The sequence below is a fragment of the Mytilus edulis genome, chromosome 8 (genome assembly GCF_963676685.1).
Source record: "Mytilus edulis chromosome 8, xbMytEdul2.2, whole genome shotgun sequence".
NCBI lineage: Eukaryota > Metazoa > Mollusca > Bivalvia > Mytilida > Mytilidae > Mytilus > Mytilus edulis.
The window spans coordinates 60,460,577-60,476,792 of NC_092351.1; the positions used below are offsets into that span (position 1 = coordinate 60,460,577).

The 16,216-nt window shown below is 31.9% G+C and overlaps 1 protein-coding gene and 1 long non-coding RNA gene across 2 annotated transcripts; both read left to right on the forward strand.

The window, feature by feature from the left end:
* The first annotated feature begins 1,685 nt into the window (after nucleotides 1-1,685).
* LOC139484253 (angiopoietin-1 receptor-like) lies at nucleotides 1,686-14,071 on the forward strand. Its single transcript, XM_071267988.1, has 5 exons — nucleotides 1,686-1,775; nucleotides 7,361-7,416; nucleotides 9,269-9,377; nucleotides 12,658-12,734; nucleotides 13,956-14,071. The coding sequence occupies exons 1-5, from the start codon at nucleotides 1,693-1,695 to the stop codon at nucleotides 14,069-14,071; spliced, it is 441 nt and encodes a 146-aa protein (XP_071124089.1). The 5' UTR covers nucleotides 1,686-1,692.
* Nucleotides 14,072-14,398: 327 nt separating this feature from the next.
* LOC139486023 (uncharacterized) lies at nucleotides 14,399-15,078 on the forward strand. The gene is made up of 2 exons (XR_011655456.1): nucleotides 14,399-14,451; nucleotides 14,835-15,078. It is a non-coding gene; the product is annotated as an uncharacterized lncRNA (long non-coding RNA).
* The last annotated feature ends 1,138 nt before the right edge of the window (nucleotides 15,079-16,216 follow it).

Here is a 16,216-nt window from a genome sequence, read left to right on the forward strand (position 1 = left end):
TACGGACGCCATCACAAGTTGGTTGACCGTTATGGAATATCCGTTTCACATATGATATCGTATTTGTTCATAATGTCGTAGCTTCAATCCCGTTTCCCTCACGAATGTGACCAACCGAATAAAACTTTTACCGGGTTTGTAATATTATGAGCAACACGACGGGTGTCACATGTGGGTCAGGATCTGCTCACCTTCCGGAGCACCAGAGATCACCCCAAGTTTTTGGTTGGGTTCGTGTTGCTTAGTGTTTTTTTTCTATGTTGTGTTTTGTGTACTTTTTTTTGGTTGTTGTGCTTTTTTCTTTTGTAGCCATGACGTTGTCAGTTTATTTTTTATCAATGAGTTTAAATGTCCATCTGGTATCTTTTGATCCTCTTTTAGAATGACATGCAATCATAAGACGCAATGTACAGAACTTAGTGAGCTTGTAGATACGGAAAACTAGTGTAAAGTTAATAAAAACTAATAAATAGAAGCCTGCCCTTCTAAACTAAATAATCTATCAGTACACATCCAACATATTATGTGTATAGGCTTCATAAATAATCCGACAATAGTCGTATGATCTTGTAAAATGTCCAATATATAAGTAGATGAAATGGAGAGGATGGAAGACTATAAGTTTAAATAGCAATATGCATAAGTTGTGTTTCAATTTAACAAAAACAAATGTTTGTAAAGACAAAACTATGTTCATTATAAATAGGTTGACCATCATCGAATATATGTGTCACAGATGGCCTGTATATGTGTTGATCATCCGAACCACATTCTCGTTCCCTATTCTATGATATGTTTATCCTTTCTGTGCATGATATATCTGATTTATACATGTTATATGATAGCATTTAGGTCAGTTTAAAAAGCACTGCTGATGTTATGTTGTACTGACTTTAAATAGCGCATCTGAATTGAAATGAAAGCAAACTATACTAATGGGTGTCTTTTTGAAAATATGCAATTTAGATCATGAAGCAGCAATTTGATGCTTTACCAGTACTTATTAATCACTGCCAATTTATATCATAAAGTTTTATGTTAAACCCCGCCGTATTGTTGCGTCTGTCACAAGTAAGGAGCTTTTAGCCTTTTTAAGTCTTGTATGATTTAAAATTTTAGTTTTTTGTGTATATTTCTAAGTTTAGTATGACGTCCATTATCATTGAACTAGTATACATTTTGTTTAGTTGCCAGCTGAAGAACGCCTCCGTGTACGGGAGTTTCGCGTTGTATGGAAGAACCCTTGGGGGCCTGTGGCTGTTGTTTGCTCTTTGACACATTCCCCATTTCCATTTACAATTTTATCAACAAATTTCTCAGAAATACTAGTACAATTCATAATGTCATAAAATTTAATTCCGAAACGACAGTTTAAAAATATTGATTAACTGCAAGATAAAACAAACATTTATACACCTTTGCATTATGCCCGTGATTAATTAATTTATAATCGAAATGTAGTGCCGTTGTTTGACATGATAACGAGTCTTAATTCATATATCACCCTGAACTAATCCCGACAATAAACATTGATAATTAACAAAGTATTTTATTGTACGATGGTAAAGTAGTACACACATGGTTTTGATAAATTGTACTTCCTAAAACACTTTACTTCAACGAAATATTTCCTGATATAACTAACACAAATCCTCCAATATTTTCCTAATACGCCTTAATAAATATATAGCAATGATTGTATTAATTAATATACTGTTAATATTAAATACAGTGGAATCTTTAAATTTAATGTACGAAGGAGTATGTGAAGATAGGTAAAGTATGAAATAAATTATTTGTATTTTTACAAAGTTGTATACGTTACGTTCTTTCAAAAGTAATTTTGGTCAACATTTGATAGTCTAAAATATTCAGTAATTTGATAAAAATACAAGTTTGGTATGAGGATTTATGATGTATATTCACTGAAATGACGATTGAAAATGTTTGATCGAACTGTATGAGAGAGAGAGAGAGAGAGAGAGAGAGAGAGAGAGAGAGAGAGAGAGAGAGAGAGAGAGAGAGAGAGAGAGAGAGAGAGAGAGAGAGAGAGAGAGAGAGAGAGAGAGAGAGAGAGAGAGGAGAGAGAGAGAGAGAGAGAGAGAGTTCTATTGAAGATTTGCATTCAGTGCAATTATACAAAATGTTTGAACTTTGTATATTGATGGGGAAACATTGACTTCATTTATAAACATTCCCTATCGATTTCAAAATTTCCAGAATAACTCGGGTTAAATGCAACAATAGCACCTAAACCTACAATTCTATCACTCGATTGTGACACTACTGCATGAAACGTGTTAACGTCGGGTGCCTGTCTTAAAGTTGTTACTGAATACGGGTTCCGAACAATGGAAGCACCAATATGAATAAAATTTTAACTTAAAGTAAAGTGTGTCTAATTTTCTTTATCTTGTCTGACGCCTAAAGAAGGATATGATATGAATACAATCAAATATTCAATGATGAAGAGTTCACATAACAAAACTATTTAGGTTATTCCCTTAATCAATGGTCAAAACCCCAAAAGGCTGTCTTTCGGCAGTATGTATAAAAAGTAATGGTCTAGGAGTAACAATATCGGTCGTTGATTATCATTTTTGAATCCACTTCTCCCTATACATTCTATACTTATTTATCAAATATGTTTTTAGTTTAATATATTCCGATCATTCATGTGTAATCATAGTAGAACATATTCTCTAAACGTATAATAATAAAGAATAATAATAATAATAATAATAATTAATAATAATAATAATAATAATAATAATAATAATAATAATAATAATAATAATAATAATAATAATAATAATAATAATAATAATAATAATAATAATAATAATAAATCAATTGCTTTAAAAAAGCAATTGTAGGGGGTCTTTCCCCCTGTAAAATTAATTGAATTGGGGGGTGTTTGTTTGTTTGTTTGTTTGTTTGTTTCTGTATGGGGTCTATATTATTGTTACCGGAGAAGTTTCATGTTTAGTTTGGAAAGTTTTTCTTTTATTTTAGGTACAGCGCGCGCGCCACATCACGTGACACGGGTTTATAATAACGAAAAGAAAGTCTTTTTATTTCTTTTTAGGTGGGGACGTTTAAACAGACAACATCTATAGAGATGGAATGTACACAATGTAATTTCTTTTGTCATTGTAGGAAATTAACATTTTGATGACAGTTCACAAGTAGTGCATGTTTTGGATTTAATTGATCCGGTGTAACTTTAAAACACATTTATTGATTATTTTCTGATAATGTACATTTTTCAGCACCTGTTTGTAACACAGATTAGTATTTCAAACTCGGAGCGGACATTTTATTGTAGGTTTTTACTGAGATTTACGGACCTAGCAAGCTATTTTTACGGCATTGCCATTTCTTTTCTCTAGGAAAAGCTTTGAGAGATATCTGCACCAAGTTTTTTTATAAACGTTTAGTACATGTATGCCCTGCTGACTGCAAATTTTGAGGTCGATTGTACTTGTAGTTTCAGAGAACATGTGGATTTTTTTTTCAGAAGTGACGTAAGAACAATATTAAATTTCAATTTTTCTTGAATAATTGAGAGTTTGTTCCTTCAATAAACTGTCATGATTAAACAGTCATACAGATTGATTGATTGATTGATTGATTGATTGATTGATTGATAAGTTGGTTAGTTGGTTGGTTGGTTGGTTGATTGGTTGGTTGGTTAAACACGTTGGATAGTGTCAATTGAAACACGAAAAAAGAAACAAAGAAGATCTTGGACCCTATATTAAACACATGAGACGGAAACATGATTGATTGATCATGATCATGATTGATTGATTAGTTGATTGATTGATTAATTGATTAGTTGGTTGGTTGGTTGGTTAAACACGTTGGATAGGGTCAATTGAAACACGGAAAAAGAAACAAAGAAGATCTTGGACCCTATATTAAACACATGAGACGGAAACATGATTGATTGATCATGATCATGATTGATTGATTGGTTGATTGATTAATTGATTAGTTGGTTGGTTGGTTGGTTGGTTGGTTAAACACGTTGGATAGGGTCAATTGAAACACGGAAAAAGAAACAAAGAAGATCTTGGACCCTATATTAAACACATGAGACGGAAACATGATTGATTGATTGATTGATTGATTGATTAGTTGGTTGGTTGGTTGGTTGGTTGGTTGGTTAAACACATTGGATAGGGTCAATTGAAACACGGAAAAAGACACAAAGAAGATCTTGGACCCTATATTAAACACATGAGACGGAAACATGATTGGTTGATCATGATCATGATTGATTGATTGATTGATTGGTTGATTGGTTGGTTGGTTGGTTGAACCCTATAAGAAACACATGAGACGGAAACATGATTGATTGATTGATCATGATCATTATTGGTTGATTGATCATGATCATGATTGATTGATTGATTGATTGATCGATTGATTGGTTGGTTGGTTGGTTGGTATGTTGGTTGGTTGGTTGAAATTCAAACACACATAAAACTGTTTAAATAGTGCCAAAACCACATAATTTGATGACCTTGACCTTTGACCTTGTAACCTTCGTCAAGGTCATTGCTCCACAAGGTCATTGCAAAAGACCCTATGGGTCAAGGACCTTTTGTTTAAGAGTTTTGCCTAAAAATGGCCTTTTAAAAACCATCGATGGGAGTTATGTCCCTTACATGATGGTAAAATCAATATAGTCATAATGTAAAAAAAGTTGCCCCTTGAAGTACCAAGCATTTTTCACTGCTTAATTTTTTTGTATCTATAACCGTTCAAGAGTTATAGGGAAATCAAAGACATATGAAAATCTAAAATATGACCTTGACCTTTGACCTTGACCTAATTTTCTAAGTTAGGAATCAGGGGACTCAAATAAAAACATTCCAGGGTTATACGGTTAACGGTTTATGAGTTAAAAAAACATACCGACAAATTTATTCCGAAAAGACAGATAACTCCTATAAAATTTCTTCGAATCGCTTCGATCCAAATACGCCAAAAATTACTGAGGATGTAACGAACAATTTTGTAAAATAAATTTGTCATAATCTTTAACGGTTGCGAAGGAGATGCCATAACAAGGAAAACAGTGTTTGGGGAGATAACTCCTACAAAGAAAAGTATTCGTTTACGCAGGGTAAATTTCAAAAGCGCATAAACTGTTCGATATCATATACAAAATATCTAAGCGACATATTGCGAAACAAATGTTTATCGCAAGAACAAAATTAGGCGGAAGAAAAAAAAAAATAATCAGAAGAAAAACAATAGGTCTTTCCACAGAAAAGTGGAAAGACCTAATAATAATAATAATAATAATAATAATAATAATTAAAAACCAATTGTTCAGAGAACAATTGAAGGTCTTTCCATCAAAACAATGTATTTTGATATGAAAAGTTGTGAAACTAAGTTTAAAATGTCATTTCAATCGTCAAATGATAGCTCCTAGTAAGCTGATTCCAACAATATATTGTTTCCATACATTTTTTTTAAATAAGGGAGATAATTTGTTACTTCCGGTTTGAAAAATGTTACTTCCGATTATATTTGAATATTTACTTGACACTGATTCCAAAAATATCTGGTTCTATATACTTTTATATTAATAAAGTACAAAAAAATAGCTATTTCCGGTTTACAAAAGGTCACTTCCGGTTGTTTTTTACAAGGTTAAATGGTTTGATACCTTTTTCTAAAAGTTGTATATCTTTATCATGTATACATATAGAATAAAAGCAAAGGTCAAAATCTAGAACGTCAAATTAAGCTATGACCTTGAGATCAATTTCAAGGTCATAAACCAAGGACCTCAAATCAAAAGACCATAGGTCTTTATTATATTTAGTTAATGAGTTATATCACCAAACGCGTATTTTTAAATACAAGAGGGGAGAAAACTCCCTTTTACATTCAACGTACGCTTGCAATCAAAATTTACATCTTACGACATGTCGCAACTAACAATTTAGTAAAAATAATTTGTTGATATCTTATACAGTCTTTGGATATAAGTGAAAATAAGCCAAATTCAAATATTAGAATATGACCTTGACCTTTGACCTTGACCTAATTTTCATTTTTTGGGACCAAGAACCTCAAATCAAAAGATCCTAGGTCTCTATCACTTATGATTTATAAGATAGAAATTCATATCACTTATATCAGATGCATAAGGGGAAATAACTCTCATATGGAGCGGTCATATCGCTTCGGTCAAAATAGGACAAATCATGCGAAGGATATAACGAGCAATTTTGTAAAATAAATTTGTCTTAATCTTTTACGGTTGCGAAGGAGATGCGCTAACAAGGAAAACAGTGTTTGGGGAGATAACTCCTACAAAGAAAAGTATTCGTTTACGCAGGGTAAATTTCAAAAGCGCATAAACTGTTCGATATCATATACCAAATATCTAAGCGACATATTGCGAAACAAATGTTTATCGCAAGAACAAAATTAGGCGGAAGAAAAAAAAAAATAATCAGAAGAAAAACAATAGGTCTTTCCACAGAAAAGTGGAAAGACCTAATAATAATAATAATAATAAATACAATATTTATAGAGCGCATTATATAATAACAAAAATTACTCTTAAGAGCTTTACATTTAAAAAAAATATATAAAATACAAAAATACATAAAACATAGATTACAAAGCACTATCTTAAAAGAATCAAACAAGCATATACAAATTTATAAGATACTTAAAAAAGAAAAAAAGAAATAAAAGAAATGAAAAATGCATGGACCCTTAAATAAACAAAACTGTCTAAAACTAATGCAGTCGATTAAAAATATATAAAATCTACAAGAAATCCTTAAAACAGTCCGAAATAAATGAGTCTTGAGTTGCTTTTAAAAAAACCATCTAAAGAATTTACACTCCGTAAGACGATGGCAAATTGATCCAGAGTGTAGGTGCAGCGTTGTCAAAACGCCTCTGACAGTAGCTTTTCGTTCGAACGTCATTTGGAGGATGTATGAGCATACTATTTTCCGACCTGAGGGATCTACTTGGCTTGTATGGCGTAATTAAATTTTGAAGGTAACTAGGAGCCTTGCCATGCTGTGCTTTGTGCACATATAAAAGACGTTTATATTGGCACCGGTAATGTATGGGTAGCCAGTGTAACGATATTAAAACAGGCGTAATTGAGTCAAATTTCCTTATTCGTGTTATCAAACGTGCTGCTGTGTTTTGGACCCGCTGCAATTCACTGATAATGTTGGTATTAGTACCGTACAATAATGAAACCAACTCGAATGTCGAATGTTAGCATATATTAAATGTGTGATAATAGTCTTGTTTAACTAATTAAAAGTTTATTTATTGACGAATCTCCGTCATTTTTTTTTAGATCTGGAAGATTGTTTTGTTGCTTTAATTACGTAGAGGTTAATGGTGTATGTATCGGTAGGTGAATATATTTACGAGGTCATAACTAGTAAATAATGTATATAGATACATTAAATTAAATTGCAAGAATGACTTTGTTCCATATTGTTATTAAAGCATTATTTCATGTTTTCCTTGATTGGACTGCCAAAATCGGTTAAAAGTACGCATGTGTTTCATACGTCAATTATACAGCAGTGTAACATCACATAACAAACCAAACAAACACTATTAGAAGTATTAACTTAAGAAGAAGGAATAAGACTTGATTACGTGACATAATTCTATCAAACAATTTTCATGTAAATTTTTTTTATATATAAAAACAAAAAGATATGGTCTTAAAAGTATACTATATCTGTAATAATCCTACCTATTGGTCACATTTCGACAAACACCTTTGAGCAAAGTAAAAATCATATTGTCATCTACAAAAAGATGCCGACATCACAGTAGGTAGAACAATTCAGATGAAAAAAGCCAACGGCAAGATTTAATACTCAACAAAGCCAAAAGTTACAGACATGCAATCAAATAAAGGCAACAGTAGTATATCGAAATTCATAAATCAATTGTGAAAAAACAAATCCGGGTTACAAATAAAACTGAGAGAAACACATCAAATATAAGAGGAGAACTACGACACAACAGGAACACAACATTAAAATGTAACACACACAGAAACGAACTATAATATAACAACGGCCATTTCCTGACTTGGTACATGATATTTTAAGAAAACAAAAGTTGGTTGAACCAGGTTTTGTGGCATGCCAAACCTCTCGCTTTTATGGCGATGTTAAATATAACATTGAATTGACAACATTACATGACAGGACTACAATACAAATAAATGGGAGAACATAATATACGACAGAGCAAAACGCGTTTCGTCCACACAAAACTAACTAGTGACGCTCAGATGAAACAATATTGAAAGCCTAAACAAGTACAAAGTTAAGGACCAAAAGTTCCAAAATACAATTAATAACAGACTCCTCACTTTGCATAAACATCAATACAGCAATCTACACAAAGTCTCGCTGAACTTGACTGTTTCTCAGTATTATAAATCACTGCATCCCATGGCTTATTCTGTTATGTTATCAAAACGATAACTAGTTGAAACAACAAAGGTGTTAATTATTTGAATAAAAGTGTCAAAGGATGGGCAGGTTTTATTAGCGACGAATTATGCATAACTGACCTTTAATTTTAATAAAGTTCAATTCAAATAATTATCATTTGCAATAGATTGTTATCTTAAAAGACCTTCATTTTTGGTTATTTCATGTCTGTATTTAATCAGATACGGTATTCCTAAACGTCAACGTTTAAACAGATTCTTATAATTAATTTTGAAAAGTTTGTGTAATCAATGCATTATGCAGGTTATCCAAAAGTTGATGAAAAAATTCGAGAAAAAATTAACATAAGAATGAATATTTGCGACTACACAGAATTCTAAAAAGTCTTCCGGTTTGACAAAAGGCTTCATAAGCATATGCAAAATGTATGTTCCGACAAAACAGACTAGAATTAGTTCTTTTTGTATTGAAGATTAAAAGATATGTGAATATGTATACCTAATTTCTTTAAAGACATTTCCTCGCTTAGACTTTAGATACAACAATATTTGTAAGTTAAAGAATGTACATAACTTTACTCACTGCCCAATACAAATTTTAACAATCGGATTTGTGTTCTTTGATAGACAATTCTGCGGTCGTTGGTACTATGCATTTTCCTAATATTTTAAAGTATAATCAATAATGCATCAACACGCATCAAACCAATTTTCTTATGTTGAGAACATAATGGCTGACATAATGTATTTAATTAACATGATTAACTGATTGAGTTTCAACAGAGTGTATGAACGGATTTATGACTTTTGATGGTGGCCAATGCAGACCTTGTTCCAGAGGATTCTACGGAAAAGATTGTTTAATAACGTGTCACTGTAACATGAATGAGAAGTAAGTATATTATTTATTATCTGTATTTACATAATAAAAAATTCGCCGTTTCACAATCTAATGCATTCTGGATATTATTTCCAAAAACGTACACAAAAAAGTTGTGATTGGTTTAAAACGTGATAAACAATAGAAATTCAACCAATAACGTAACGTTATTTTCATTTTTGTGTACGAATAATGAGATTACCCATAAGCCTTCAGATTCTGGAAAGGCCAACTGCAAGGTTTCGTTTTTTATTCCAACGATAATAACATCCCAATTTTCAAAAAGGACCACACAAAATTACCATTTTCAGATAGATAATGTCCTAACATTTTTTAATTGTTGCTGTTCATTCTTTTTGGCTATTTCGTGGCGGACAGTTTTTGCTGGTTGAGGAAGCCGGAGTGCCAGGATAAAACAACCGACATTCGAAAGGAAAACTGACAATCCCAGTCAATTAAGATTGGAGTCGAATACACCCGTACGAGCGCGGTTCGAACATCAGTGTTGACAGACTAGTGATTACAGTAGTAACTAATTAGACCACTCAGTCACCGAGGCCCCTTGTAATGAGAATGAACGGGGTGATAGACTTTTGTCCGATAAGTTAAAATCTTATTATTTGTGTCTGTGTGATGCAAAGCTGTACTAAATTATTATTCTGTAAAAAAGAAAAAAAAATATTGTACAGCTGAAACATGCTGTCGAAATATTTTTTATATTATTTTCTAAGTTGACAATACAAAATAACACAACACAGTATAAGACATGATATACAGAAATGTTGAGACGCTTATACAATTTAAAAGATTAACAAGGAAATTAAGAATATTTAGAAAAAAAAGGTCGCATCAAATTGAAACTTTGTGCACACATTAAAAACATGATTTAATCTTTTTTAATTTGACAACAAATTTGGTTTAAACGTATCAACTATGGTGAATTCAAACGTTTGACAATGAACAATTCGTGTTATTTTCGTTTAAAGTTTTGTTAAGGTAGTTTATAAAATGATGTGGTCTAATCAACTTGTAACTGATGATACTGTTGATTGTGAGGCAACATTTTCAAATAGAATGTCAAAGAACGATTCATTGGTTCACTGAACATTGACACAGGACAGAGACAACTTTGCAAGATATCATATTCTGGTTTTGTGCTGTTTTTCCTATATGCCACTTCTTATTACCTTTAACTTTGTATGCAGGGATAGGGATTAAATGAAAATATATTGTATTTTTATGGACACTACTCAAATTGTGTAAGTATTCTATAACAACATTGTTTTAGCAACATGTTCTTCCATCTACACTTGAATGAATAAAATTAAAACAGTGTAGTATTTAATTAATAAGTATAAAAAAAAGCCAAAACACTTTATAATATCTTCTGGTTTAACAGGCCAACAGTCTTCTTTAAATACCCAAAAGTTTGAACTTAGTTTTTATCTGGACACAAAATCATAGTACCTTTTCTTTTGTTTCCAATTAAAGGAGTAGGTCCGGTAAGGTCCGATTTAAGGTTCAGATTCATCTGACGGAAGATTTTTACCACTTTTTGAACACTTAAGTGTATATTTCATTTGATTCAATGTGTTCATGTGAAAGATTTTAACTGATTTAGTCATTAAAAACGATCCGATTCAAGCTCAAATGTGGAAAATGTACCAAATATGCCGGAAAATGTTACCTTTCTGATGGTTTTTGTCAAAAATGAAAGTGGCCGCATCCGTGTTCATTCTCAACATTTATATATGCAATATATTATCATCAAATACAACTTACATTTCAATATTAAGGATGAACACGAATGCGGCCACTTTCGTTTTACACGGAAACCGTCTAAAATTTAACTGAAATGCTAGATGGTGAAGATTTCAGTAGTTTAGCATGACTTAATGGTGCTTGTACCCGATATATGTGCATTGTATTGTCAAAAACAGTCCATATTTATGTAGCAGAAGCATTCTACTGTCCAATAAATAACTAAAAGTTTACATTTTAACAATTTTGTAAAACTGCTATATTTCGGGGCCAAAAAGGGGTCTTACTGGACCTACTCCTTTTAATGTTAAGTTGGAATCCAATTAACAGTGTTACAATATTTTGTTGTTAAAAAGACATAGCGTAAATGGTCTTGCAATCTGCACATTTTCCGCTTACTTTAAGAAAATAAAACTAGTACTTTTTTCTATTGTGTTGTAAAAAAGCACATTATGTCCCAAAAATCCAAAATGAAATTAAATATGTCAAATTCTTACTGTTACTATACAATCTTTCCATAAACAAATTCTCTTGGTTTGCTTAGTTGTTGAAATAGAATCTTCCGAGTCATATTAATAATCTTTACGGATGATTGCTCATTTTATTTCACACAAAAGTCTTTAATCAGTTTGTTCAAGTCGAATTGTGAAATTGCATAATTAGCGTCAACGTTACATACATTATCGCATATTTGGACATTGGGATGTTAAATGAAAACATATTGTGTTACCCGATCAATTTCAGGGTCTACTCGAATATCATTTCACTCCAATTGATACCAAAATGAACTGAAACATTTGATTTACAAATTAAGTGACTACCGAATATTCAAAACAACACAAAATCCATTATGTTTCATTTCATCTTATTTCTAGAAAAATAGTAAGAAGTTTTTGTTAAGATTCGTATATTTGCTCCACGTATTTACAACTGTATTTATTCGATTAACTTATTTGATACGTCGATGAACGTTAAATAAATATCCTAAATATGTCTTAAGTATTCATATATTTATTGGTTCGTTAGTTTCTTTGTTGTGTTTTGTTTTTTGTCGAATTTTTTTTGCTTAGTTTTTTCTTTGAGTAGAATGGGTGTACATATATACATATATGAGGAGCCTTGTTGACGGCGAAGGGTGGAAATTGCCCCCTCCTCAAATTTTAAAAGTTAGTGCAAAGGGAAAAAAAAACGATTTTTTCCCACACCCCATCCCAAAACCTTTTGGCTGTTTTGTTTTAATAAAAAATGAGAAAAAGGTTATGAAATAGGACATTCACTAACTTCTAGAAACAAAAGTGAAAGTGAACTTTTAATTCAAGGAAATGATTTTTTTTAAACTTCATAGTAAGAGTTAATCAACTGTATGCGTAAAAAGGATTCTAATTGGAAATTTCATTGTTCGTGTTTACATAGTAGCAGCCTGTTTGTGTTTACATAGTAGCAGCCTGTTGTCCACAAAGTAAATCTGCTATTGTCTAAACAAACTGTTAATGCATCATTAGAACAGATATATCAAATAACTGTTTTTCAGATGCGACCACGTGAAAGGATGTTTAAAAGTTTTACACAGCACCACAGAAGTTGTCACAGAACATGATCACGTTGAAGGTAAAATATATGTTCATTTTCTGTCTGTAGATCGATTATGTTTGTTTAGCAATGGGAAATAAGCTCATGTAGTGTCTGGCGTATCAAATTATAACCCTGGTACCTTTGATTACAATTTACACCACTGGTTCGATGTCACTGCTGGTGGACGTTTCGTCTCCGAGGGTATCACCAGCCCAGTAGTCAGCACTTCGGTCTCTTATCTCTTATGCGGTGGAAATAGTGCATGATTGTTCCGTTCTATTGCCATTTGAAATAAGTATGCTCATTATTCATAACATTTGATGCAATAGCGTGCTTCCATCCAAATTTCACGTGGAATATTTGCACTATAAAAACAATAAGCCTAACTGTTGAGAAAGACAATGTACACACTATTTGTTAGATAATAAAAGGGCTTAAATCTTAAAGATTAAAGGCCAGAACATTCAGTTGTTTTAAACCGGTATTATGTTATTTTAAACAATGCACTGAACCAAAAAATGTGGAAGATCTCAATTCTTCAATATCTAATTAGATATATCTTTTATAACTACAGAAGAATAATTAAGTAATGCTTGTGATGTTTTAATGGCTGTCATGAAATGGCGTTTAATTTTATATTTGCCGTTTTAGAAAGCTTTTCCAATGTGTCTCATTAAGTTTTACGTCAACATTTTCCCTGTAGCTTTTATTGTATGTTTCCAGTAGAATGTCAATATACATGTTATTTGTAGTCTTTAGTTGACATTGTGTTTTACACAGTGAAAATTAATCTTTAACAAATAAACTCATCATAGATACCAGGATAAAACTTTGTATTTACACCAGACGCGCGTGTCGTCTACAAAAGGCTCACTATTGACGCTCGAATCCAAACAAATTACAAAGGCCAAATAAAGTAAGAAGTTCAAGAGCATTGAACACCAAAATTCCTAAAAGTGTTGCCAATTACATCTAAAGTGGTCTATTCTTAAGGTAGCAAATTTAAAAATGGAAACGGGGAAGGTGTTCTAGAGACATCAACCCGATTAACGATCATAAAACAGTATAATGCCACTAATGAGTCTTCAAAACAGATAGAAAAAAACACAACCGAAGGCGGCTATCAGCTTAAGGTCTTGAGCATACGATCTTAAGGTTAACACTACTCAAGGTTATGAATCTATATACAGTAGTAGTGTACCTTTTGTAACCCGTTTGATATCTTTGTTTACTTGAGATCAGATTTTATGTTTTCAGGAACAACGTTTTCTGAAGTGGAACCTACTACAAATACACATAGAAAAAGAGGTAAAATGATTGTAAGAAGACCAAAGTACGCTGCACAATTATTATTTGATTTACACCATTTATAAATGACAAGAAAACGCAATCAAATGAGAGATTAACCTTTTTATAAGAAACAACAGGAATATTTGGTTCAAATATAAACACTGTACATGAAATGAAGTGACATACTTAAAAATATCACTTATTTATATATGACAGTTGTTTTCCAGTCGTTTGATTTGTTTGATATGTTTTTGCATTTGATAAGAGACTTTCTGAGGTGAATTTTTCGGCAAATTTTGTTATTTTCATTTTTAGGAAATCAGTATCCGCTTACATGTACATCAAATTCTTGTAGTTGTGTGATTTGTGTGATGTCTGTGTTTATTGAAATTCAAAATCTATCTCTTTGCAGGCTCTTCTTTGTCAGCACTGGGAACTACCGAAGAAATCAAAGGCAAAACAGGTAAATCCTTTTACTGTTAACAGTTCTTTTATATAAACAATTGATATACATCCATTACGTTAAGCATCTCGAACGGGTGACTGTCTGAAACTGGTAATAAAATAAGGAAAGGCATTGTTTATTTTTGTAAACAACAACATGATCCATTAAATAAAACGAAACTGATATTTGCATTTATTTTCTTATAAAAAAGTCATCATGAACTAAAGGGCGTCAGATGAAGTATTGCCAAGATTTCCAAAAGAATATGCATATATATATGTATGTATAGCTGATTTGTCATTGAAAAGAATACAAGTGCTTTCATTAACCCGTTTTAAGTTGTAAGTACGTTAAAATTAAATTTTTTATATTGGTTGTGTTATCCTTCCATCTTTTAATAGGCATCGATGACAGTAAACTACCGATACTATCGATTATAGGCATCAGCACAGTTTTGATACTACTAGTATTTGTCTTTCTTAGTTGGGTTTGCTGGAAATATAAAGTACCTTGCAAGAAGAGAAAACAAGAAGAAGGTCCATCCAACACAGAAACCAGTATCATGCATGCAGAAGAAAACCAAGTGTATTTCATAAATCAGAATGGATAGTTTGAAATAGTTTAAAAGTATAATGAACTAATTTTCGGTGTTTGTTTGCTATTGTTTTGTTGCAAAATCGTCAGTTCAGCAAATCTTGCAAATAGTTGTCAATCACTTGGGGGACACATGCTTCATTTATTAAACAACTTATTGAAACTGTAAAAAAAAGAAACTCGTAAAAAAATGAATTAAAGAAACAACAGACACGGCTTCCTCCGCTTATTTTTAGACTTGTATCTCGAATTTGACTTACACAGTCATCTCAGTACCAGAATCTATGACAAACGAGACGATTTTAATTTTGAAATTATAAATTCCCCCCACCTTAGTAGCAATATACCAACTTCACCTGCATATGGGATATATATTTCCCAACTTATACGAGATTCAAGAGCTGAAGCTCCTACTCAGACTTTGTAAAACGTCACCAATGTCTGAGTAGAAAGTTGATGACCCTGGATTATGTAAAAGAACGTATCGTCCTTTTTCTAAAAAAGTTCATCGGAAGGTACCAAAACCTTGTTGATAAATATTCCGTATCAACTTCTCAAATAATACACGATGGTCTTGATGTATAGATTCTGCGTACTGAGTTGTTTATCATCTTAACAACGTGTTTTATAGTTCTTTCATTTGTCTTTGTTCTATTATTAATATTACTTTTACTGTTAATGGTTTTATGTGATATTCGTTTGACGTGGCTCGGTACTTATACATCTCGTCAATGTGTTTGTATTGGCTTTCGTTTTTTGGTGGTTTGTTTTGTATATGCGACTTTTTGTATTTCATTTGTTCTTATAACGTGACTCTGTACTTTAAAAGATCCCGTCAGTATGATATTGTTCTATTATATGTCATTATGACATATTTCTATTATGAATTACTATATACGTTGAACCACAAACGTCAAAATCATTCAATCGCGTAGTGGAATTAATTATTTGTGGATTCTTTAAAATTCTATATATAACTTTTGGACTAGTTTAAATCTCGGTCTATTTCTAAAATTTATTCTTGCATACTTTTGATTTTTTAACCCTGTATGCTATTACATTGCCTATGTAAAATTTTAAAATCGTTTGTAGGCACATTGAACGACAAATTTATGTGACGTATAAAATTTTCTGACGTCAGACATGCAAATCAATGAATGTGTTCGTAGATAGTAGATGTTTTTGTGTT

Coding starts and splice junctions, on each gene's coding strand:
- LOC139484253 (XM_071267988.1), top strand. CDS start 1,693: ATGATTGTATTAATTAATATACTGTTAATATTAAATACAGTGGAATCT. Junction 7,417..9,268: donor GGTTAATGGTGTATGTATCG/GTAGGTGAATAT, acceptor GAGTTTCAACAG/AGTGTATGAACGGATTTATG. Junction 9,378..12,657: donor CACTGTAACATGAATGAGAA/GTAAGTATATTA, acceptor ACTGTTTTTCAG/ATGCGACCACGTGAAAGGAT.